General features: G+C 41.9%; 1 protein-coding gene across 7 annotated transcripts in view; it reads right to left on the bottom strand.

Annotated features, from left to right (window-relative positions):
* FAT3 (FAT atypical cadherin 3) overlaps window positions 1-27623 on the bottom strand; it is a 671890-nt gene that overhangs the window by 478345 nt on the left and 165922 nt on the right. For 6 of the 7 annotated variants that reach the window (XM_056561434.1, XM_056561436.1, XM_056561439.1 and 3 more), the window contains exon 1: window positions 9827-9998. The exons of the other annotated variant lie outside the window; for it this stretch is intronic. In XM_056561434.1, coding sequence (XP_056417409.1) covers window positions 9827-9849 — 23 coding nt within the window. In that variant the 5' untranslated portion in view covers window positions 9850-9998. Of the gene's footprint in view, window positions 1-9826; window positions 9999-27623 lie in introns of those variants that run through there. 7 annotated transcript variants of the gene reach the window in all.

Here is a 27623-nt window from a genome sequence, read left to right as displayed (position 1 = left end):
CTGCAGGTAACATGTTGCGTGTGGCCATATCCTTACTACTCCAGTGTCTAGAAAAGCCAAAATGGCAGTCAAATTGATTGTACAAACTGTTTCATTTTTCTGTGGACACCCAGCTTTCCTGTAGCCATATTGGTCATCACCCAGCTTACCTAGCATCAGATACAACTATGGCTATAACTGTTCTGAATATTGATTTAGTTCAGACAATGTCTGGATCTCTATTTCCCCTACAGACACATTAGGGAAGCATTAAAACGATAATCCAGACCCGAAATAGGAGGATGGGAATCCAGACAGACTGTCACACCTGTTCAGTATTATTGTAGATGGAGGAAGCAGGGGGTGCGCTTTAAAGAAAACATAGTGAGAGCCGCTTTGCTTGCAGCTGTTGTGGTTCTGGGTTCAGGGACATCAATCTTTCGGCAGTGAGTTTAGTGTTGTAGCGAGCAAATAGGCAATCTAATCCTGGGGATCTGGATTCTTTTCTTTTGCTTTTTACTTTACTATATAAAGTTTCTTTGAATGTTCATGTGAAATCACTAAAATTCTATTTGGAGCTTAGGGTATTACTTAAATAGAAGAAAGAAGGTACGGAGGGTCCAGCACTTTGTTGCAAGCAGCTTTATTGAAGATACATCACACCATAAAAACGACAGTCAGTCAGACATGTTTCGAGCGCAATTGCTCTTCCTCGGTGAGCAATTACCTAAAGTGAATGTTAAAGTGATATTCCGGCCTTATACATCTTATCCCCTATCCTTTGGATAAGATGTCTGATAGCGGGGGGCCCATTGCTGGGAACCCCACGATCTCTGTGTAGCACCCTGCATTCTGTGCCGGGTGCTGCTTCAGTCTCGGAAACTGTGTAAAAGAAGATTGCGGGAGGCACTCACCATACTTCAATAATGTGCAGACTTAATTCTTCATACTGTACGTGCAACAAGGTAAGCATGGTCAGGTACAGACGCCGGAGACCGGGCTTCACAACTACAGCCGTTTCACTCCGCCATGGATTTTTATCAGGTTCAGTCTCGGAAATGCTGGTTTTCTGAGAAGGAGACGATGCATCACGCCACGCCCCCTTGTGTCATCATGCCACGCCCCCTCCATTCATGTCTATGGGAGGGGGCATGAGGGCCGTCACGTTCAGCATTTCCAAGACTGAAGCTGCACCTAGCACAGAAAGCAGGGTGCTGCACAGAGATCATGGGGGGTCCCAGCACCGGGACCCCCGTGATCAGATATCTTATCCCCTATCCTTTGGAGAGGGGATAAGATGTTAATGGCAGAGTACCCCTTCTGCAGCCTAAGTACACTAATCCCCTATTCACAAGATAGGGGATAGGTGTTTGATCACGGGGGGTCTGACCGATGGGACCCCCGCAATCTCCTGCACGGGGCCAAGGCTCTCCCGTGCAGGAGGCGTGCCAGCCGCAGCATGACGTCACGGCCGCCAAGCCTCCTTCATGTAGTTCTATGGGAGAGGCGGGGAGGCAGCGTTCGTGCCTCCCCACCTCTCCCATAGAACTGTATGGGGAGGGGGCATACCGTCAACCTCAGTGAGGTCGATGCTACATTAGCTGCAGCACAGAGCGGCAATGCTGGGGCCCCGTTCGGGAGATTGCAGGGGGGTCCCAGCGGTCGGAACCCCTCGATCAAACACTTATCCCCTGAGGATAGGGGATAAGTGTATTTAGGCTGCAGATGTCCTTTAAATGGAAAATCGGCTTAGCTATATAGAGGTGCAGGTGCAAAGGCCAATTTACACTACACAATTTCCGCACAGAGATATTGCAGGTGGAGATTCCGTGGGCAGGGGAAGATTTCAAACTCAATCATTGTTGTGACTGCATGGACCTGCACCATTCCTATTTCCTGCCCCAACCCTGAAATCCGAAATTTCCCTAGTGAAGATTCCACCGCAGAGTTGTAGTTTTGCAACAGCTGGAGACACACTGTTTGGGAAACAGTCTCTTGGCGAGACCCCCACAAGGAGACTTGGAGGGTACATTCACATGGACGGGTTACCGGCGAGTCCTGCTGTGGAATTTCCACCACAAAATTTCTGCAGCGGAAAATCTGCAATTTTTGGCTGTGTATATTCCACTGCGGAAAACCCGTAGAGGGAAATTCACGGGTAACCCGCCTGTGTGAACATTCCTCAACAGGCCAGGCAATGCTCTCTGGGGAAAAGTATTCAAATCAGCTCCTCAGTGCAGGAAAAGAGCTTGCTCTCTAGTGCCATCTATTGGAGGAAGCATCCCCGTCATATCTCAACAGTCCAGCTCAAAGGTCCAAGGTATATTATTATTAGTAGTATTAAAGGGGTTATCCAGGATACTAAAAACAGAAGTGAACAAACAGGCTCAGTTCTTCTAATCCTGGATAACTCCCTTATTCAGCAGGCATCTTGTTGTATAAGATCAATAAACAGCAAACAGGGATCTAATAGAACAAGATGGCCACCGATCAATCCACCATAACATCTAAGACCACCGCTGATGTCCGGACCTTAATTCTTCTCATCAGAATCAAAAAGGCAATAGTCCAATCCAATTTTAAAAAATGTCATATTGTCTGCCATTGCCCCGTGAATCTGTCAATAAAAAATGGCCGCTGTTCAGTGCGTCACGTATAGGGTTGCCACCTTTCTTGGAAAAAAATACTGGTCATGCTAATTTGCATAATCAATTACATGTGGTGTCCCGGTACCGCATCCTATATGGTACCTGTTTATAGGTCCACATAGCCAGAGTCCCTAGGACGTCGGGGTCCTTTTGTATAGTCCACCCCTAGTCACCTCTCACCCCTATAGTCATTGCTCTAGTCATGTGCTCCTTATTTGTGGAAGTTTAACTGTATAAAATGTATATAAATAGTTAATTACGTGTGGGAAGCATAGCAGGACCTTCGGGTCAAGTGATCAGGTGAACTCTATGGTATTTCTGCTTGAGGACCTTTGGAGGTCCTTGTGACGTAATGCACTCATTTCCTTTGTGACGGTGAGTGACAGATGGATGGACCAATCAAAACGGTCCCGCCCCTGCCCATATAAGGGCACGGCGGCCATTAATCTCTCTCTTGGTTCCTGGCTGTTGAAGATAAAGGATCTGCGCTGCTGTCATCAGTGAGTCTAGGCCTTAGCCTTGCGGCGACGACTATTTTCTTCCAAATTGTGAGTGTGTCAATCCCTAAACACTCTGCAAGACCACCGGACCTTATCTATCCCCTAAATCCGGACGGATCTTCGCAATATACCCTGAATTCAGAGACTATTATCTAAAGTCAAGATCCGCAACATCTGTCAGTCATTGAAGTATATAGAGACTGTTTAATTGAGACTGTTACTACTCTGTGGATGTACCGCAAGCCGTTAAGTAAAATTTATGCAAGTTCAAATTCAACTACCTTGTGGACCTTCAGTCTTTATTCTTATGCACCTATCGTTACTGGGAAGGGCGGCGATAGGCCGGAGAGTCATCTCAGCATACTAGCCCTGAGCCTGGCATCACAAACTATAGGGTTAACATTAACCCCTGATATACCAAAGCAAATCCCTGACTGTACTACCCCTACCCCTGAGGCCTACCACATATATATGTGTGGTGGCCCAGTACGTGCCAGGTCCAGGTTGGGGACCCCTCCAAGCCAGGTGGCAACCCTAGCCGCGTATCAGGCACCGCAGACCGGCTGTCCACAAGAGATTCCAAGATGACGTATAAATTAGGGAATTGTAATGGCAGAGATTTTCTAGCATGTAAATGTAGGTTCAGCAAAGGTGACCGTCTACTATGAACATCAGTGTTGATTCAGTCAATATCCCCGGTGTCACTGAACTCTGCGGAGAGCCACAAAAGAAAACTGGACTACGTCCACGGTCTGCGACATTGATTCACTACAAACTGCCCCCCTCCTCCTCGTACACTAAAATACATCAATATCCCCATCGATTAGTGCTAGTATATGTATCAGGGTTAAGCAGGTTTAAAGGGGTACTCCACCTAGACATCTTATCCCCTATCCAAAGGATATGATGTCTGATCGCAGGGGTCCCCAGCTGTAGTACCCCAGACATCTGGTGCACAGAGTGAACTTCGAATCACTGGCGAATCGGGGCGTAGGCTAGTGACATCACGGCCATGCCAGCTCGTGACATCATGCCCATGGCCATGCCCAGCTCGTGATGTCACGACCACGCCCCCTCAATGCAAGTCTATGGGAGGGGCGTTACGGCCATGACATCCCAAGCTGGGCATGACCATGGCGTCACGAGCCACTAGCGCTGTACCCAACGCTCTAAACGAGTGCCAATTGCAGCAGGGAGATAGCGGGGGTCCAAAGCTGTGGGACCCCCATGATCAGACATCTTATCCCCTATCCCTTTAAGGGTTAAAGCAGCATCGCTGTAAGATAGTCTGCATAACCACCCACAAAAATGCCATAAAATGCCTACAAATATAGTATAACCCCAACCGAGGTCAAGTATGGAGCCTAGGATCCCGACTGTTGCTGGACGTGCCGGAAGTTGTGGCGCAGCAAGGGAGGAGATTTATTGAAACCTGTCCAGAGGAAAAGTTGCTGAGTTGCCCATAACAACCAATCAGATCGCTTCTTTCATTTTTCAGAGGCCTTTTCAAAAATGAAAGAAGCAATCAGATTGGTTGCTATGGGCAACTCAGCATCTTTTCCTCTGGACAGGTTTTGATTAATCTCCCCCTATGTCGCTATTTACGTAGAATATGCACAGACTGATGGAGGAAAATTTGCTGTCAGCAGCGCGCCATGTGCTCACGCCATATAGAAGTGTGAAAGTATCGCTGACAGCTTCCACCTGGCAGATGTATACGCTAGTCACAGACCGGGAGGAAGGCGCACAAACATCCTCCCAATTATACAAGTCCCTATGGAAGCGTCTAATAGCTTGTTCTCGCCGCGTAATATAAGCCTAGTATTATTTTAAAGATCCGATCTGCCAAACGGGAACGTAGAATTTATTGAAAGAAACATACGCGACAATTTATGTTATAATAACTGTCCGCAAAAATTTAAATAAAAAACAACGAAGTGGACTTAATGGTCGATGTCTATGGTAACCAATGAGATTTCAGTTATCATTTTATAACTAAAGGGTTGAAAATGAAAGCAGTAATTTCAACGGTTGCTATGGGCAACACTTATTTCTCTATGGAGTAAGAAAAAAACTGTAAATTGAGTGGTTGTCATGGGGATCTGCTATTTCTCTCTTCGTACACATGGCGGCCATTGTTATGAGAACTTACAGACCGCTTAGAGTAAAAGATTAAATATATAGGGGGAAATTTATCAAAACCTATTTAGAGGGAAAATTGCCCATTTGCCCATAACAACCAATCAGATTGCTTCTTTCATTTTTTTTAAAAAGGCCTCTGAAAAGTGAAAGAAGCGATCTGATTGGTTGCTATGGGCAACTGGGCAACTTTTCCTCTACACAGGTAGAATGTCATATAGGATGTCCCTTTAATTAAGTATAATCTTTGGTCTGCCTAACAAAAATTCTAAGAGAATAGTGGTCATTTAGGCTTATGGAGGCATGCAATCTTACTTGCCAAAATCAGGACACTTAAAGGGGTACTCCGCTGCTCAGCGTTTGGAACAATCTATTCCGAACGCTGGAGCAGGCCCTGGGAGTTCCTGACGACATAGTCCCGCTCCCTCATAACGTCACGCCCCGCCCCCTCAATGCAAGTCTATGGGAGGGGGCGTGACAGCCGTCACGCCCCCTCCCATAGACTTGCATTGAGGGGGCGAGTGTGACATCATGAGGGGGCGGAGCTATGACGTCACGAGCTCGCGGTGCCGGCTCCAGCTTTTGGAGCAGCGGAGTACCCCTTTAAGTGCGGCCCCATGAATACCACCCCCCCTTCCCCCCCAAACAACATGAACAAAATTGGGACTCGTATGTGGAGTCCCTACTGCTCCATATTTCAGGAGCTTCAAATGGCGCGTTATTAAAGGGTTATTATAATCCGTACAACTTTGGCCTCTGGGACCACACCTATGGCAAGATGAAGGCCCTTGGCTCTCCCCGGGCCGCCATTGTTATGGAGGTTGTGTATACTACTCCCAAGCTATTGAAACAGTGCAGCGAGGGGTGCTTCACTGTATCACAACTCCCATTATCCTTTATAGGAGTTATGTAAACTGTATAAAACGGCCTGTTTGGCCTAACTTCTGTGCCTTCATGTGGTATATACAGAGCAGGGGTGTAAATATAAGGGGCACAGACTGCACTGGGAGCAGTTGGCCCTGGCGTATGCAGGGGGGGGGGGGCGTCCATCAAAGGCTACATGAGGAAATACTGAGCCAATATTATAAATGGCGGACAGAATCTGGGGGCCTGACAGAAGATTTTGCATTGGAGACAGGAAGGGTCCATGACATATTGTCATATGCTAATACACAGGTCTTCACGTTGAGCTTTCCAGTATTTCCTGGTGGCTGCCCATGGAGATTGAGACATCTGCACTTGTCTCCCATATAATGAGATACTTGCTATGGAGATTAGGTCAATGAGACACAGCCGCCTGGGGAGAACGGGCCGAAATAGAAGCTAAATACAACATAGAAACATAGAATGTGTCTGCATATAAGAACCATTTGGCCAATCTAGTCTGCCCAATATTATGAATACTATGAATAGTCCCTGGCCCTATCTTATATGAAGGATAGCCTTATGCCTATTCCTATTTTATATGAAGGATAGCCTTATGTCTATCTCTATCTTATATGAAGGATAGCCTTATACCTATCCTTATCTTATATGAAGGATAACCTTATACCTATACCTATCTTATATGAAGGGTAGCCTTATGCCTATCCCTATGCTATATGAAGGATAGCCTTATGTCTATCCCTATCTTATATGAAGGATAGCCTTTTACCTATAACTATCTTATATGAAGGATAGCCTTATACCTATCCCTATCTTTTATGAAGGATAGCCTTATGCCTATCCCTATGTTATATGAAGGATAGCCTTATGTCTATCCCTATCTTATATGAAGGATAACCTTATACCTATACCTATCTTATATGAAGGATAGCCTTATACCTATCTTATATGAAGGATAGCCTTATGTCTATCCCTATCTTATATGAAGGATAACCTTATACCTTTACCTATCTTATATGAAGGATAGCCTTATACCTATCCCTATCTTATATGAAGGATAGCCATTTCTCTATCCCTATCTTATATGAAGGATATCCTTATGCCTATCCCTATGCTATATGAAGGATAGCCTTATGTCTATCCCTATCTTATATGAAGGATAGCCTTTTACCTATCCCTATCTTATATGAAGGATAGCCTCATACCTATCCCTATCTTATATGAAGGATAGCCTTATGCCTATCCCTATCTTTTATGAAGGATAGCCTTATGCCTATCACTATCTTTTATGAAGGATAGCCTTATACCTATCCCTGTCTTATATGAAGGATAGCCTTATACATATCCCTATCTTATATGAAGGATAGCTTTATACCTATCTTTTATGAAGGATAGCCTTATGTCTATCCCATGCATGCTTAAACTTCTTCATTGTATTTGCAGCGACCACTAGTAACTGTTCATTAAAGCAGATATAAGGCTCCTGGGTGGAAACCAGAACAATGGGTCAGTGGGATAAGTCTGAATCCATTTTTACTACTACTATTCTAAGACCTTAACCATGGTAAGACGATTATGGAAAATAGGGGCACAGAGGGTCCATACATATGAACTCAAAAGAAATAACAAGAGTAACGTAGCAGTAATACAGTATAGATATAGATCTATATACAGCGGGGCACAATACTCAGGTTATGTGTTATCAGTTATCTACACATGCCCTCCCCCACTTTATTAGCTGGAGCGCTGAGCTCTTTCCTCTGGAGGATTGCTGGTGTCCATTGATACAGATGCCCATTAATTTCAGCGGGTGCTGAGCAAGCAGTTCCCCCCAGCAGTATTAGCTGTTTTGGTTAATCCCAGTGAAATGCACACTCCGCTATAAGATTCATGCTCCGGACCAACATTGTAAAAAGGGGATGTATGAGAGTTATTATACGTAAAATGATACTCAATAATAGAGTTTAATGACAAACTCAACTCTGCTACATCTGTACATTTGTATAATATATAATTGCATTAGTATAAAGAAAATGTGCAGACATTTGGATAGATAGATGATAGACATGAGATAGATAGATAGATATAATATAGATATGAGATAGATATGAGATAGATAAGATATAGATAGATAGATATGAGATAGATAGATATGAGATAGATAGATATGAGATAGATAGATATGAGATAGATAGATATAATAGAGATGCATAGATAGATAGATAGATAGATAGATAGATAGATAGATAGATAGATAGATAGATATGAGATAGATAGATAGATATGAGATAGATAGATAGATAGATAGATAGATATGAGATAGATAGATATGAGATAGATAGATAGATAGATAGATAGATATGAGATAGATAGATAGATATGAGATAGATAGATATGAGATAGATAGATAAATAGATTGATAGATAGATAGATAGATAGATAGATATGAGGTAGATAGATAGATAGATAGATATGAGATAGATAGATAGATAGATAGATAGATAGATAGATAGATAAATAGATATGAGATAGATAGATAGATAGATATGAGATAGATAGATAGATAGATAGATATGAGATAGATAGATATGAGATAGATAGATAGATAGATAGATAGATATGAGATAGATAGATAGATAGATATGAGATAGATAGATATGAGATAGATAGATAGATAGATAGATAGATATGAGGTAGATAGATAGATAGATAGATATGAGATAGATAGATAGATAGATAGATAGATAGATATGAGATAGATATGAGATAGATAGCTATAGAGCAATACACACTTTAATATATACAGTATGTATGTATAGATATATAGAATGGATGTAGAGGAATACATACTACAGTATATATATATATATATATATATATATATATATATATATATATATATTTATATACTGTACTATTTAAATTGTATGGACCTTCTTCACTCAAGCATCCTGACTACAGCCAATAGCATATTTGTCCCAACCCTGCTAAATAACTATATAAAATGACTAAACACACCATATAATATACACTGTACTAATACACAGTCTATATGTGTCTATGAGCCTATACCTAAGAGCATCCAGATGACAGCCAAGACGGACCCTTTCGCTAGCACTAATCAATAAAATAAATAACCACCATGAAACAATACAATAAAACATGACATTTTGCAAAAAATAAAAAATAAATTATGCAAAAGTAAACAAAATTTTCAATAATTAAAAACATAATAAATAAAAAAATGCAATTAATTAAAAAAGTTAACTGAAAACATTTGCTTAAAATCAATTAAAATAAAAAACAATTAATTTAAAAGTAAACAGAAAAAAATGAGTGCAAAATACAATTAGAAAAAAAGCATACAATTAATTAAAAAATAAACACGACATACGCTTAAAAAAACACGATAAAAATTTAAATCAAAACAAAAATAATAAAAAGTAAGCAAAAAATAATAATAATAATAACAAACAATTAATAACTAACGTTAACCTACCATCAACAAGTGCAGAGCTGCTTCCTATGTTTCCATGGCTGATAACAATGTAAGCGGCACGGACTGTTACATGGTATATAAGCCCATAATATATACAGTATACAGTATATCCCTCCACCTCCCTCTTATGAGATTCCGAGCAGCATGGCACATAGAGGACGCAGGCTTCTTCTTACCTCTCACATGAGTGCAGCTTCATGAACTGTCCCCAGTCCCGCACTTGTCCTAGATGGACCTTCCCAAAAACAGCCCAGTATGACAAGTGCAACCTGCCTGCTCCATTCTCCACCACTCCTCAAGACGGTAGATGCTACCAAGGTAACCAGGAGAAAATCCCAGTCCGCACACTTTACTACACACCGGTCCACACTATTGTAAAGAATGTTTTTGGTTTTTTTCCCCCTAAAAATCCAGTTGATCCCATCCGGCAGAAGGACTCTCTGCAGAAGACTCAACTTGTCCTGGGAAAACCAGCAGTTCCAAAAAGTTGCTATCACCTTCCTCAATGTGGTAATGAAGGGAAAAAAAATGTGACTTGGAGATGGGGGAAGAAAATCCTGGAGCAGTGTGGTGGGGGAGGTGGAGGAGGAGGAGGAGGGTAGTGCTGTGATGTGACATACATATGGAATGAGCTCTGGAACAATGCTGTCAAAACAGCCAGGGCCCGCTCCGCTCATAGGCAGCTGCTTTCTGGACTGTGCCCTATAGAAAGGAGTTTGGGGGTAGAACCCCGGATTAAGCCTTGGGAAAACTCCAGCATCTCCGCCACAGTCTGAAGGGACAAGATTTCTCTTCTCTGCCATTCAGAATTTACTATCTGTTTTTTATAAGGGAAATTAAGGAAAAATAGTAAGGAGTGGGAGCAGCGGTTCACCGCTGCTCCCACTCCTTACTATTTTTCCTTAATCTATATACATAAAACTCAACGTGTGTGTGTGTATGTATGTATGTGAGTGTTTGTATGTATGTGTGTATGTATGTGTGTGTGTTTGTTCCAGCATCACATCCAAACGACTAAAGATATTAACATGAAACTTGGCACACATGTTACTTATATGTCAACAACAAACATAGGATCGGTGATTTAACCCTTACTCACCCCCATTTGCCAGGGGCAGGATTTATGTTTAAAGTCCCATACAAGTCTATGGGAAATATATGTTACTGCATAACTTCCAAACGGCTGGAGATATTTCGATAATATTTGGTCACATGTTACTTATATGTCCACTTAAAATATAGGATAGTTAATTTAACCCTTAACTACCCCCCATTTGTGAGGGTCAGGGTTTTTTGTTTAAAGTCCCATGCAAATCAATGGGAAATGTATGTAGAGGACAGGATGTGAGGATGGGACATAAGGATGGGATATGAGGTCGGGATATGAGGACGGGATATGAGGACGGGGTATGAGGACGGGGTATGAGGACGGGGTATGAGGAAGGGATATAGGGACAGGATATGGGGACAGGATATGAGGACGGGATAGGAGGTCGGGATAGGAGGTCGGGATAGGAGGTCGGGATATGAGGACGGGATTTGAGGATGGGATATGAGGTTGAGATAGGAGGATGTGATAGGAGGTTGTGATATGAGGACGGGATATGAAGACAGGATATGAGGTCGAGATAGGAGGTTGAGATAGGATGTCGGGATAGGAGGTCGGGATATGAGGACGGCATATAAGGTCGGGATATGAGGACAGGATATGAGGTTGAGATATGAGGACGGAATATGACAACAATATATGGGGATGGGATAGAAGTCAAAAGCGTATCAGCGTTGTCAACAATATGCATAATTATCCTAGATCTGACCATATAATCTTCGATTCGAAACAATGTTAACCCCTTAAGGACATAGGGCGTATCCATACGCCCCCGTTTCCAAGTCCTTAAGGACCGAGGGCGTATGGATACGCCCTGAGCATTTCCGGCCCCCACCGCTAGCCGGAGGGGAGCCGGAGCCGGATGCCTGCTGAAATCGTTCAGCAGGCATCCCGGCATATCGCCCAGGGGGGTCATTATGTCCCCCCATGTCGGCGATTGCCGCAGATCGCTGGACAATTCAGTCCAGCGATCTGCGGCAGATTCCGGGTCAATCGGGTCTCCAGTGACCCGATGACCCGGAATTACTGGCTGATCGGGGCCGTCAGAGACGGCCCCGAACAGCCATTGCCAGCAGGGGTGAGGTGGCACTGGTGCCACCTCACGATCGCCCTGATTCGTCGGCCGGATTACCAGCCGACCAATCAGGGCGCCTGCTGCGGGTGTCACTCCCGCAACCCGCTCCGCCCCTCTTCCGGAGGACGTGAGCGGGTGCGGGAAGACGACCCCCGGTGCTGGGGACCCCGATCCCCGGCGTCCCTGTTGGGATCGGGGCCCCAGGAGCAGCGGCGGCGGCGGAGACGACGAGGGACTGACCTGTGCTGCTGGATCGTTGGAGGTGAGTGACAGCCTCCTGCTGTTGCTTAGCAACAGCTCCCAGCATGCAACAAGGGCATGCTGGGAGCTGTAGTTATGCAACAGCAGGAGGCAGACCACCACAACTCCCAGCATGCCCTTATGGGCATGCTGAGACTTGTAGTTTTGCAACAGCTGAAGGCACATTCTTTCTATGTAAAAGTGTACCTTCAGCTGTTGTGTAACTACAACTCCCAGCTTGCACAATCAGCTAAAGTGCATGCTGGGAGTTGTAGTGGTGCATCTGGTGGTTGCATAACTACAACTCCCAGCATGCCCGTTGGCTGTCAGTGACTGCTGAGAGTTGTAGTTTTGCAACAGCTGAAGGCACACTGAGTTAAGTAGTAAACCAGTGTGTCTCCAGCTGTTGCATAACTACAATCCCCAGCATCCCCAGCCAATGTAGTATGCCTCCGGCTGTTGCATAACTACAAGACCCAGCATGCCCTTCCGCTGTCCGTACATGCTGGGGGTTGTAGCTTTTGCAACAGCTGAAGGCACACTGGTTGCAAATCACTGAGTTTGTTACCAAACTCGGTGTTTCACAACCTGTGTGTCTCCAGCTGTTGCAAAACTACAACTCCCAGCATGCACTGATAGACCGTCCATGCTGGGAGTTGTAGTTTTGCAACAGCTGGATGTTCCCCCCCCCCAATGTGAACGTACAGGGTACACTCACATGGGCGGAGGATTACAGTAAGTATCCGGCTGCAAGTTTGAGCTGCGTCAAATTTTCTGCCGCAGCTCAAACTGCCAGCGAGAAACTACTGTGAACCCCCGCTCGTGTGACTGTACCCTAAAAACACTACACTACACTAACACAAAATAAAATAAAAAGTAAAAAAACACTACATATATACATACCCCTACACAGCCCCCCTCCCCTCCCCAATAAAAATGAAAAACGTCTGGTACGCCACTGTTTCCAGAACGTAGCCTCCAGCTGTTGCAAAACAACTACTCCCAGTATTGCCAGATAGCCACTGACTGTCCAGGCATGCTGGGAGTTTTACAACAGCTGGAGGCCCCCTGTTTGGGAATCACTGGCGTAGAATACCCCTATGTCCACCCCTATGCAATCCCTAATTTAGGCCTCAAATGCGCATGGCACTCTCACTTTGGAGCCCTGTCGTATTTCAAGGCAACAGTTTAGGGCCACATATGGGGTATCGCCGTACTCGGGAGAAATTGGGCTTCAAATTTTGTGGGGTATTTTTTGCTATTACCCTTTTTAAAAATGTAAAATTTTTGGGAAAACAAGCATTTTAGGTAAAAAAAAAATTTTTTTTTTACATATACAAAAGTCATAAAACACCTGTGGGGTATAAAGGTTCACTTAACCCCTTGTTACGTTCCCCGAGGGGTCTAGTTTCCAAAATGGTATGCCATGTGTTTTTTTTTTTTGCTGTCCTGGCACCATAGGGGCTTCCTAAATGCGGCATGCCCCCAGAGCAAAATTTGCTTTCAAAAAGCCAAACATGACTCCTTCTCTTCTGAGACCTGTAGTGCGCCAGCAGAGCACTTTTCACCCCCATATGGGGTGTTTTCTGAATCGGGAGAAATTGGGCTTCAAATTTTGGGGGGTGTTTTCTGCTATTACCCTTTTTAAAAATGTAAAAATTTTGGGAAACCAAGCATTTTAGGTAAAAAAAAATAAAAAATTTCACATATGCAAAAGTCGTGAAACACCTGTAGGGTATTAAGGTTCACATTACCCCTTGTTACGTTCCCCGAGGGGTCTAGTTTCCAAAATGGTATGCCATGTGTTTTTTTTTTTGCTGTTCTGGCACCATAGGGGCTTCCTAAATGCGACATGCCCCCAGAGCAAAATTTGCTTTCAAAAAGCCAAATGTGACTCCTTCTCTTCTGAGACCTGTAGTGCGCCAGCAGAGCAATTTTCACCCCCATATGGGGTGTTTTCTGAATCGGGAGAAATTGGGTTTCAAATTTTGGGGGGTATTTTCTGCTATTACACTTTTTAAAAATGTAAAATTCTTGGGAAACCAAGCATTTTAGGTAAAAAAAATATAATTTTTTTTACATATGCTAAAGTCGTGAAACACCTGTGGGGTATTAAGGTTCACTTTACCCCTTGTTACGTTCCCTGAGGAGTCTAGTTTCCAAAATGGTATGCCATGTGTGTTTTTTTGCTGTTCTGGCACCATAGGGGCTTCCTAAAGGTGACATGCCCCCCAAAAACCATTTGACGCTCCTTCCCTTCTGAGCCCTCTACTGCGCCCGCTGAACAATTAACATAGACATATGAGGTATGTGCTTACTCGAGAGAAATTGGGCTACAAATACAAGTAAAAATTTTGTCCTTTTACCCCTTGTAAAAATTAAAAAAATTGGGTCTACAAGAAAATGCGAGTGTAAAAAATGAAGATTTTGAATTTTCTCCTTCACTTTGCTGCTATTCCTGTGAAACACCTAAAGGGTTAATACACTTACTGAATGTCATTTTGAATACTTTGGGGGGTGTAGTTTTTATAATGGGGTCTTTTATGGGGCATTTCTAATATGAAGGCCCTTCAAATCCACTTCAAACGTGAACTGGTCCATGAAAAATAGCGAGTTTGAAAATTTTGTGAAAAATGTCAAAATTGCTGCTGAACTTTGAAGCCCTCTGGTGTCTTCCAAAAGTAAAAACTCATAAATTTTATGATGCAAACATAAAGTAGACATATTGTATATGTGAACCCAAAAAAAATATATTTTGATTAATTATTTTCCTTACAAGCAGAGAGCTTCAAAGTTAGAAAAATGCAAAATTTTCATTTTTTTCATCAAATTTGGTGATTTTTCACCAAGAAAGGATGCAAGTTACCATAAAATTTTACCACTAAGTTAAAGTAGAATATGTCACGAAAAAACAGTCTCGGAATCAGAATGATAACTAAAAGCATTCCAGAGTTATTAATGTTTAAAGTGACAGTGGTCAGAATTGCAAAAAACGCTCCGGTCCTTAAGGTGAAAAAGGGCTCGGTCCTTAAGGGGTTAATGTTGTAAAAAAAAATTCTGGTTATAAAAATGGTACAAGGTTTGTGTCAGGGTAAGGCTCCGTTCACACTACAAAAATTGGCGCTTGATGTCCCAGGCAATCTGTGCTTTTTACTTACTTTTTTTTATTGATTACATTTTTTTTTATTAAATTTGGTTTTATTATTCTTTTTTTTTTTTTTTTAGTTTATGTTGTGTTTATGTTTCCGTTACTTAATTTTTAATTAATTGTATTTTTTTACTTTTAATTTACTACAACGCAGGGCCAGGGCTTCTCCAGCAGATTCTTGTTCAATCTTTTAGCAGAATACAATTCAGCTCCGGAAGTTCCGCAGTGTGAACTGCGCAGCAGAATGCCATAGAGATCAATGGGAGTCTGCTGTAAGCGGAATCCACATGGAGTGTCTGCAATATGCCAGCACTAGGACCGCTCGAAAATGCGCCATCTTTATAGATGGCAATGCATTTCCGACCGGATTTCGCCAAAAGAATTCAGGAATCAGGATTTTCACAGCAGATGTTTCCGAAGAGGAAATTCCGTTGTGTACACGCTGCAGCAGAATCCCGTTGAAAGCAAAGGGATTCTGTTGCAACAGAATTTCCAAGCGGAATTTTTTCACCAGATTCCGCTTGGTAAGTCCTTCGTATGAGAATTGCCCAAGTGTGAACAGACCCCTAAAGTATTTGAAATTTAAAAGATCCTGTATTTCGAACTACACATTTTAACATCAGTAAGATTTTGACCTTTGGGACAGTGTTTCCCATCCATGGTGCCTCCAGCTGTTGCAAAACTACAACTCCCAGCATGCCCACACAGCCTTTGCAGTAGACATATTGGGGGAGATTTATCAAAACCTGTGCAGAGTAAAAGTTGCCCAGTTGCCCATAGCAACCAATCAGATCGCTTCTTTCATTTTCAAAAGGGCCTGTGGAAAATGAAAGAAGCGATCTGATTGGTTGCTATGGGCAACTAGGCAACTTTTCCTTTGCACAGGTTTTGATAAATCTCCCCCATTGTGACATATTGTGGAGTAGATAATGATGGTGCTAAATTAAGCCATGCCCTCCTTAATAAGAACAGGTATATATGCGGTATGCAGAAAAAAATGGCTGCCACGCACTGGAACAACATGATATCTATGTATGTACTTGGACATTCATTTGCAGTATTTTGCATGAAAAATAATAAGATTCAAAAATTGGAGTCAATTTTATTTTAGGGACTGAAAAACGAATGGTTAAAATGAGCTTAAAAATAAGGCTAAAAGACCTGTGTGTGAACAGAGCCTTAAATGGGCACTCATTAAAACTACATTTTGCTATTGTACTCTTTATGGTAAATAAAATAAATCTTTCTAATGTACTTTGTTTAAAAAAATAAAAAAAAAGTTGATCTATGTTTTATTTGTGTTTAAAAAAGCTGCCACTAGGTGTCTCCCTTCTTGGCCAGAGCACATTTCCCCCCATCTCTTGCACAGACTTTGGACTCCTTCAGGAAATGCAGTCTGGAGTGCTGAGGGGTGTGTGTGCAGCCTTAGCCAATCATAGATCATCTCACACTGAACTGCTCTGGGCTGTGTATAGCAGAGTGAGGGAGGAAGTTCTCCCCTGTATGGCTTCAAATGATGTCATGCCTGCTGGGTAATGCCTCTTCCCAGTCTGTGAATCTGACTTAGACTGAGCAGAAAATACAGAGCAAGATCAAGGTAGAAAAAAAAAAATATAAATAAAGGCAGGGGAAGGTTTATCATGACTGAGAGGATTAAGAAATTTAAAGGGGTACTCCGGTGGAAAACTTTTATTTTTTATTTTTAATGAACTGGTGCCAGAAAGTTAAACAGATTTATAAATTACTTCTATTAAAAAAATCTTCATCCTTCCAGTACTTATTAGCAGCTGTATAATACAGAAGAAGTTCTTTGCTTTTTGAATTTCTTTTTTGTCTTGTCCACAGTGCTCTCTGCTGACACCTCTGTCCGTGTCAGGAACTGTCCAGAGCAGCATAGGTTTGCTATGAGGATTTTCTCCTGCTACGGGCATCAGGTGTCAGCAGAGAGCACTGTGGACAAGACAAAAAAGAAATTCAAAAAGAAAAGAATTTTCTCTGTAGCATAAAGCTGCTAAAAAATACTGGAAGGATAAAGATTTTTTTAATAGAAGTCATGTACAAATCTGTTTAACTTCCTGGCACCAGTTGATTTAAACAAAAAAATTTACCCCTTTAACAAGGCCATGACAGGTATTCTTTAAACCCTTAGCGATGCAGGATGTAAAATAAAAAAGTTATAGGGGTCAGAAAAGGACATTTTTAAACGTATAAATTTATCTGCATGTATTTACGATTTTTTCCAGATGTCCGACAAAATCAAACCTATATAATTAGGGTATCATTTTAACCATATGGACCTACAGAATAAAGATAAGGTGTCATTTTTACCATAAAATGCACTGAGTAGAAACGGAAGCCCCCAAAAATAACTAAATGGCGTTTCTTTCTTCAATTTTGGCGCACAATTATATCTTTTTTTCCGATTTGCCGTGGATTTTTGGGTAAAATGACTAATGTCACTGCAAAGTAAAATTGGTGTCGCAAAAAATAAGCCATAATATGGATTTTTAGGTGGAAAATTGAAAGGGTTATGATTTTTAAAAGGTAAGGAGGAAAAAACGAAAATGCAAAAACTGAAAAACGCTGAGTCCTTAAGGGGTTAAGGAAGAAAGCACAAAAAGTTCCCTTTGCTTCTGTAGTGCCAAGTCCCAAGTTCTGAAACTTTGCATCTTGGTTAAACGTTAATTTTTTAACATTCCAATAGACACACAATATCAATCGTCAATGCCGTTGACCAAGATATTTCGTATGGATCATGGGGGAGATTTATCAAAACCTGTGCAGAGGAAAAGTTGCTGAGTTGCCCATAGCAACCAATCAGCTCGCTTCTTTCATTTTTAACAAGGCCTCTGCAAAATGAAAGAAGCGATCTGATTGGTTGTCTATGGGCAACTCAGCAACTTTTCCTCTCACAGGTTTTGATAAATCTCCCCCCATGTATCTACAATACAACAGTATATTCCAAACAGTGGGGGAGATTTATCAAAACCCGTCCAGAGGAAAAGTTGCCGAGTTGCCCATAGCAACCAATCAGATCGCTTCTTTCAATTTTGAAAAGGCCTCTGAAAAATGAAAGAAGCGATCTGATTGGTTGCTATGGGCAACTCAGCAACTTTTCCTCTGGACAGGATTTGATAAATCTCCCCCAGTGTGCCTCCAGCTGTTGCAAAACTCCAACTCCCAGCATGCCCAGACAGCCAAAGGCTGTCTGGGCATGCTGGGAATTGTAGTTTTGCAACAGCTGGACACACGCGGTTCGGAAAACCCTGATCTACGAAATAAGGGCTACTCCTCATTCTCCATGAAGTCAGGGCATGCTGGCACCTGCAGTTCAGTGAATGCAGTAGGGTCTCGGTTGCTGTGAACCTGCGCGGTCTTACCATATGGATATCCTGTGTAATGGAAACATAACAGGATTATCCGTGTGGTGTTGGATTATCTGGGGACCCCCCGGATAATGTCAGATATAAATCATTCTGAAGGACGCTCTCAGGGGCTCATACACATGGCTACCTGAGACGGGGGTTTGTTTGCTTTGATTTGGCGCTGACCTACAGGGTTTCCATATAAGGGTCAGTGGAGTCAAGGAGGTGGAGAGGCTGTTTTACCTCAGTAATTATTTTAGACACTGTATTTTGGCTCCCATACCTGGACCTAGCATGGTTCCAGTTCAGTAGACCTCGATGTGCGTGTTTTGGTGGGTGTTGTGGTCATAGCATGGGCCAAAAAATGTGTGCTATATAGTCTCCATATATATATATATATATATATATATATATATATATATATATTTACCACAGAAAAATGTAATTCAAGGGCCAGATAAAAATATAAATCGGTTTCTAAATCATAGTGCAGTCTAAATAATAATAATATATATTCAATATCTAAATAATGCTACCATATAGTGCCCATATAAAACTGATATATATTTCCCACAGAATAGTGCCATTTACTGCCTAAATAAAACTATGATTCAGGGTCAAATCATACCGTCATACAATACCTAAATAATAACATATATTCAGTATCTAAATAATGCTTCCATATAGTGCCCATTTGAAACTGATATATATTTTTTTTAAAGAATAGTGCCACTTACTGCCTAAATAAAACTATGATTCAGTAGCAAATCATACCGTCATACAATACCAAAATAATAACCTATATGGAGTATTAAAATAATGATACCATATAGTGCTCATGTATAATATATTTATATATATATATATATATATATATACAGTATACATATATATATATATATATATATATATTTCCCACAGAATAGCGTCACTTAAGGTCCAGATGAAAATATAAATCAGTGTCTAAATCGTAGTGCCATACAATGTCTAAATAATCACATATATTCAGTATCTAAATAATGCTACCATATACAGTAGTGCCCACATAAAATATATATTTCCCACAGAATAGTGCCACTTACTGCCTAAATAAAACTATGATTCAGTTTCAAATCATACCATCATACAATACCTAAATAATAAGTATTAAAATAATGCTACCCTATAGTGTCCATATAACACTGCTTTATATTTACATAAAATATTGTCACTTACTGCCTAAATAAAACTATCATTCAGCGTCTACATGATATCGCCGTACAATCTCTAAATAATAACCTAAATACAGTATCTAAATAATGCTACCATATTTTGCTCATATAAGACTGCTATATATTTCCCACAGAATAGTGCCACTTACTGCTTAGATAAAATGACGGCTCAGTGTCTAAATTAAACCGCTATACAATGTCTAAATAATAGCCTGTATAGTGTATACAGATCTACTGTAAATAATGCTACCATATAGTGCCCATATAATACTGCTGTAAAATTCCCACACAATAGTGCCACTTACTGCTTAAAAAAACCAATGCTTCAGTGTCTAAATTTAACCGCTGTACAATGTCTAAATAATAGCCTGTATACAGATCTACTGTAAATAATGCTACTTATAGTGCCCATATAAGACTGCTATATATATTCCACAGAATAGTGCCACTTAATGCGTAAATAAAACGCATTGATTCAGTGTCTAAATCATACCGCCGTACAATGTATAAATAATAATCTATATACGTTTCTAAATAATGCTACCCTATAGTGCCCATATAATACTGCTATATATTTCCCACAGAATAATGCCACTTACTGCCTGAATAAAACTATGAATTAGTGTCTAAATCATATTGCCATACACTGTATAAATAATAACCTACATACAGTATCTAAAGAATGCTACCATATCGGGCCCACATAACACTGCTATATATTTCACACAGAATAGTGCCATTTAAGGTCCAAATGAAAATATAAAATCAGTGTCTAAATCATAGTGCCGTACAATGTTTAAATAATAACATATATCCAGTATCTATATCAGCAGTCTTCAAACGGTGGCCCTCCAGCTGTTGCAAAACTACAACTCCCAGCATGCCCGGATGATCTATATAATGATACCATATAGTGCCTATACCCCCCCCCCCCCCCCCCCAGCCTCAGACTGTAGACCGGTGTTTCGCAACCAGGGTGCCCCCAGCTGTTGCAAAACTACAACTCCCAGCATGTTGGACTATATAGTAGTATATAGTATAGGTCAATACTTCCCAACTAGGGGTGCCTCCAGCTGTTGCAAAACTACAACTCCCAGCATGTTGGACTATATAGTAGTATATAGTATAGGTCAATGCTCCCAAACCAGGGGTGCCTTCAGCTGTTTCAAAACTACAACTTCCAGCCAAAGGCTGTCCGGGCTTGCTGGAAGTTGTAGTTTTGCAACAGCTGGAGGCACGCTGGTTGCGAAACACTGCTGTAGACTAAACATAAGTCCATGTGTACAGCAGGGCGACACATTGTTCACATTTCTCCTGAGATGGTGGATGCTGGAGCGGCCGCTCATTCAAGTTTATGTGTAAGGCGCTGTGTTAATGGAGGGAACACATGTCCCCAAAACAACAGTCGCCCAAATGTGACCAACAGCTGACATTTCTTACAAACCCAATGGCAAATATGAGGAGCAGACGCCAGACCTTCCTGCTGATCCAGAGGACTGCAGGTGGAGATACCAATCTGATTCAATTCCTAACACAAGGGTGACACTAGGGTCGCCACCAGGCCGGTATTTTACTGGCACAGATGGTATTTTGGCCACCCTGCCGGTATTTTTATAGAAAAAATACCGGCCATGCAATGGGCGGTATTAATCCAACCAATCCTCCAACTCCCAGAATGTTGCACAATATACTATACCAGTGTTTCCTAACCAGAGCACCTCCAGCTGTTTCAAAACTACAACTCCCAGCATGCCCGGACAGCCGTTGGCTGTCCGGGCATGCAGGAAGTTGTAGTTTTGAAACAGCTGGAGGCAGCCCTGGTTGGGAAGCATTGACCTATACTATATACTACTTTATAGTCCAAAATACTGGGAGTTGTAGTTTTGCAACAGCTGGAGGCACCCCTGGTTGGGAAGCATTGACCTATACTATATACTACTTTATGGTCCAAAATACTGGGAGTTGTAGTTTTGCAACAGCTGGAGGCACCCCTGGTTGGGAAGCATTGACCTATACTATATACTACTTTATAGTCCAAAATACTGGGAGTTGTAGTTTTGCAACAGCTGGAGGCACCCCTGGTTGGGAAGCATTGACCTATACTATATACTTCTATATAGTCCAACATGGTGGGAGTTGTAGTTTTGCAACAGCTGGAGACACCCCTGGTTGGGAAACACTGACCTATACTATATACTACTATGTAGTCCAAAATACTGGGAGTTGTAGATTTGCAACAGCTGGAGACACCCCTGGTTGGGAAACACTGACCTATACTATATAATACTATATAGTTCAACATGCTGGGAGTTGTAGTTTTGCAACAGCTGGAGGCACCCCTGGTTGGGAAGCATTGACCTATGCTATATACTACTATATAGTCCAACATGGTGGGAGTTGTAGTTTTGCAACAGCTGAAGGCACCCCTGGTTGGGAAACACTGACCTATACTTTATACTACTATACAGTCCAACATGCTGGGAGTTGTAGTTTTCATTTGGGGCAGCTGCTGAACCACAGGCTGTATAAGGGCATGCTGGGAGTTGTAGTTAGTAACTAAATGCAACTCCCGAATTTACTAAGAATGTACATAAAATGAGCATCATACAGGCCCGTATGAGGAGAAATAAAAAAGTTATAGTCGGGGTCAGAATAGGACAATGTGTATCCTGTGATGTTGCGCATATATAATTAATTATGCAAATTAGCATGGCCGGTATGGCTAGGTGACACACATAGGTTGTTCATACTGCAACGTGGCACTATGGGCTGGTCCAGTCCCCTCCAAATAGTGCCGCCACTGCAGCTGTCGGGAAACTACATCTTCCAGAATGCCCTCAAAGTCCTGATCCGGGTTCATAGATATAGCTACTGGAAAGCTGGGTGATAACTCTTATAGTCGAGTCAAATTATTGAAAGAAGGGTCCATTGTGAAGAAGCTGGTTACAAATTGGGAGTTTTGTCAAAACCTGTGCAAAGGAAAAGTTGCCCATAGCAGCCAATCAGATCACTTCCCCACTGGCCAGCATTTGGAAGTGAATGTTCCGAACGCTGTTTTCGCGCTGCGGGGGTCGGCCATGCCCCTTGTGAAGTCATGGTCACGCTCCCTCAATGCAAGTCTATGGGAGGGGGCGTGACTGCCGTCACGCCCCCTCCCATTGACTTGCATTGAGGGGGCATGGCCATGACCTCACAAGGGGCGTGACCGACCACCACAGCTCGAAAACAGCGTTCGGAACATTTACTTCCGAACGCCGGCCAGTAGAGTACCCCTTTAAGAACGAGTTTTGAAAACCAGATAACCCCTGTAATAACAAAACAGATTTGCTATTCAGAAATCAAAACAAAAAAAAAGTTTTAAAACATTCACTTTTTCACGCTGGCCACAGAGGCGCTAACAGTTGGATGACATTTCCTGTTTCCTGCAGCTAACATTTTTACATGTTACTGTTTCATGCTTTGCTGTGTAGACTAGGACTGGGTTAGCAGAGTCATCTTATTCCTGCAACTGAAATTCAGTTCCATTCATCAGTTCAATACAACTGAATGGGGATAGAGGACAGCAGGAATCTGCAACATCTGTGGAGTGTGATCCTAAGACTATTTATGCAGCCCTCCGATACTCCTTGGTCTTTTGGGGAGGGACTATAGCACACCTTTAAAAGGGTACTCCGCCCCTAGACATCTTATCCCCTATCCAAAGGACGGGACCCCCGTGATCTCAGCTGCATCACCTCAGACACTGGTGCATGGAGCGAACCTCGCTCCGTGCAGGATGACTGGCAATGTGGGAAGGAGGCTCGTGACATCACGGCCACACCACACTCGTGACCTCACGGTCACACCCCCTCATTGCAAGTCTATGTGATGGCTGTCACGCCCCCTCCCATAGACTTGCATTGAGGGGGCGTGCCTGTGACATCACAAATAAGGTGTGACCATGACTTCACGAACCTCTGATGCTGAACCCGATGCTCTTAACGTATGCCAGGTGCAGCAAGGAGATCGCGGGGGTTCCAATCAGACATCTTATCCCCTATCCTTTGGATAGGGGATAAGATGTCTAGGAGCGGAGTACCCCTTTAAAGTAAAACTTTATCATTAGACATATGATGGTTGAATCCAACATTTTTAGTGAAAATGACCAACCACCTAGTGTGTACCTTCAAGGAAGACAAGGATCAGGCATGTTTGATTTCAACTGCCCAATCCTTAGGAAGATAAGCTGCTTGAGCAGGACCCTGGCAACCAATGACCCCCCCCCCCCCTCTCCATTTAGAATACACAAAAGCTTGGCTGAGAAAACAAAGTATCCATGTGTATGGTGGGATCGGAAGAGGCAGCTATTGTCTGAAGACAGTAAGGGCCCATTCACACTGCTGAATCTCCTCCCTGGAAACATTCTGGGTGGAAATTCTGTCTGCAGCGGGTGTTGCCAAAATCATCAGCGATAGGACCATGCAGACATGTGCCGTTTCCATAGACAGCAATGCAGTCTGGAGGAATTCCACCAAAAGAATGGTGGGCCCTAATTCTTGAATTTCTCATTGAAAACAATGGGACTCTGCTGCAATCAGAATTCTGCTGTAAAATTCCACCGGCAGAAATTCAGCAGTTTAGATGGGCCCTAAGGGTAGAATTTCTGCCCATAATTTTCCACTTTGAAATTCTAGGCAGAATCTGCTTCACATCAGCCTTCTATTGCTGATAATGGGATCACAAAGCAGAATTTCTGCTGCAGAATGATCATTCTTTTGGGGGATCCCCCCCCCTACGTACGGCATTGGATTCCCCCAGAAGATTAAACACATTCAGTCTTTTGCCGGAAACCAGTTCCGAACGTTCAATGTTGGAACTAAGCAGCAGGATCCCATTGAAATCAATAGGAGGGTACTGCAAGTGGATTACCTGTAGTGTGAACTGGGCCCAGTAACTCAGGAACCCAGTAAGTATGGCTACTTTATGTCCCCTCTAGGCTATGTTCACATGACATAGTTTCAGCTGAATTTCCGGCGGACAGTGGGCTTCGGCAAAAATTGCCATCACTAGAACCACCTGGAAATGCGCCGCCTCCATAGATGGCAATGCATTTCCGAGTGGGTTCAGCAGAAAAATTTGATATGTCAAATTCTCCTGTGGAGGCCGGAATTTGAATTTCTGAAATTCTGGATATTCTGATGGTGCATCAGGTCCCATTGGAAACGATGGGACTCTGCTGCAACAGAATTTCCGAGCAGAATTTTTCAGACAGATTTCACTCAGGAAATTCCGCTGTGTGAACAAGGCTAACTGCAGCAACCATAAAGCAACCCCCCCCCCCCCCCCGCTGCAGCATCTATACAGACATAGCATAAAGCATCTACCACCAAGAACATTTTTTAAAGTAGCTATCTAACAAATTCTACTCATTTTTTTCAGATTTTTTTTATTTTTTTGTGTAGCGCTGGCTGGATTGTCATGAGATCACTCATCCATATGACTTCTACAAAAGGCTTTCTTCCTATTACAATACATTACCAGTCCGCCCTCTCTCTCGGGGACTGGGTTTTCCATCTACCAAACCAATCTGACCAGTCCGGCATAATTAAACAAAATCTATTGGCTTTTTAATAAATCTGTGGTGTTCCTTCGGGGACCGAGGCAATCACAGTGCGGACGGGGAAATATTTACTGGTTACACTGATCCTAGTGTGTATAAAGGACAAAAAAAAAAGACCTGGTCACAATCATTAGATATGCTCATCCTTCCCCCCGCTCATTGCCTTTTAATCCAATAACATATCACTGTGGATTTACCCCAACCCAATCTATCACGGTCTTTAATATACATAAGGTGACCACAATAAGCAGCAAGGTCAATCAATAGGCAGTGCCGCTGGCCGGGGGGATTAATGGCTGCGACTCCCAGATCAATAATTCACAAGCGCTCCGGTTGGCGGCACAAGTTATGGTTTATTAATCGTCCATCGGTATCTCGGGTCAGATCTATGCCAATGTGTTGTGTACAATTGTAAGTACATTATTCCTTTATTTATTTTATTTTATGTTTATTTATTTATTTATATCTCATATCTATCTATCTATCTCATATTCCATATCTATCTATCTCATATCTCATATCTATCTCCTGCACCCCACCCACCTCTATTAGGTGTATATAAGGTGCCTTGGATGTTTCAGACCTTGCAATGCCTGCTGTACTGTTCACACAGAGGCATATTCATAGTGTAGGGTCCGTCCCAGAATGAGGTCACCTTACCGTGGTGGGACGGTCCACGCTATTTGGTGCCAAATTTGCAAGCTAAGTACCTCATATTTTCATAGTTTCATATCTTCATTTATTGCATTACAGCTGTATAGCTTTCCATGTTCTATCTATATACTCATGTTTTATCTATATACTCATGTTTCATCTATATCTTTGTGCTAGCAGTGTGCTACTGTATTCTCCTGTTGCTATCTATCTATCTATCTATCTAGAAGATAATACTGTAGCACTCCAACATGAGTGGTAAAAAAGAGTGAAGTTTATTCCATCCAACTAGATGCAACGTTTCGGTCGCCCAATGGGCGACCGAAACGTTGCTTCTAGTTGGATGGAATAAACTTCACTCTTTTTTACCATTCATGTTGGAGTCCTGCAGTATTGTCTTCTACATTGTTTCCAGTGCCTAGGAAAGGGCTGTGTGACTGCTTGCACCTGCTCACCTTCTTGGATATCTACCTATCTATCTATATATCTCATATCTATCTATCTCATATCTATCTATCTCATCTCTATCTATCTCATACCTATCTATCACATATTTATCTATCTATCTCATATCTATCTCTCATATTTATCTATCTCATATCTATCTATCTCATATCTATCTATCTCATATCTATCTCATATATGTCTGTCTCATATCTATCTATCTATCTCATCTTTCTAAATAGGTGAAATAGAATGCAGCACACCACTGTTGCAGTCAAAACAAATAGATTTATTCCATAGCGTGCAGAGGACTACGTTTCACCAGCCTCACACCGGCTTTATCACTTGATAAAGCCGATGTGAGACTGGTGAAACGTAGTCCTCTGCACGCTATGGAATAAATCTATTTGTTTTGACTGCAACAGTGGTGTGCTGCATTCTATTTCACCTATTTGGATTGAGGAACCGGTGGACCCAGGCTCCAATTATGCGAGCACCCCATAATGACTATCACCTGATTCTACTTGATGTGCTGCTTCTATTTGGATATCTCATCTTTCTATCTATCTATCTCATATCTATCTCATATCTATCTATCTATCTCATATCTATCTCATATCTATCTCATATCTATCTCATATCTATCTATCTATCTATCTATCTCATATCTATCTATCTATCTATCTCATATCTATCTATCTATCTATCTATCTATCTATCTATCTCATATCTATCTATCTATCTATCTCATATCTATCTATCTATCTATCTATCTCATATCTATCTATCTATCTATCTATCTCATATCTATCTCATATCTATCTCATATCTATCTATCTCATATCTATCTCATATCTATCTATCTATCTCATATCTATCTCATATCTATCTCATATCTATCTATCTATCTATCTATCTCATATCTATCTCATATCTATCTCATATCTATCTATCTATCTATCTATCTATCTATCTCATATCTATCTCATATCTATTTATCTATACATACAGTCAAGATGATAACAGCAGCACACTGCTAGCGCTAAGCTATATGAGAACTATGACATGTTTTACCATTCTTAGGTAAGGTTCTTAGCTTACCATTTGGCCGAATAATGTGTACCATCCC

This window comes from Hyla sarda, chromosome 2 (assembly GCF_029499605.1).
Source record: "Hyla sarda isolate aHylSar1 chromosome 2, aHylSar1.hap1, whole genome shotgun sequence".
Lineage (NCBI taxonomy): Eukaryota > Metazoa > Chordata > Amphibia > Anura > Hylidae > Hyla > Hyla sarda.
This window is presented reverse-complemented; position numbering and strand designations above follow the sequence as displayed.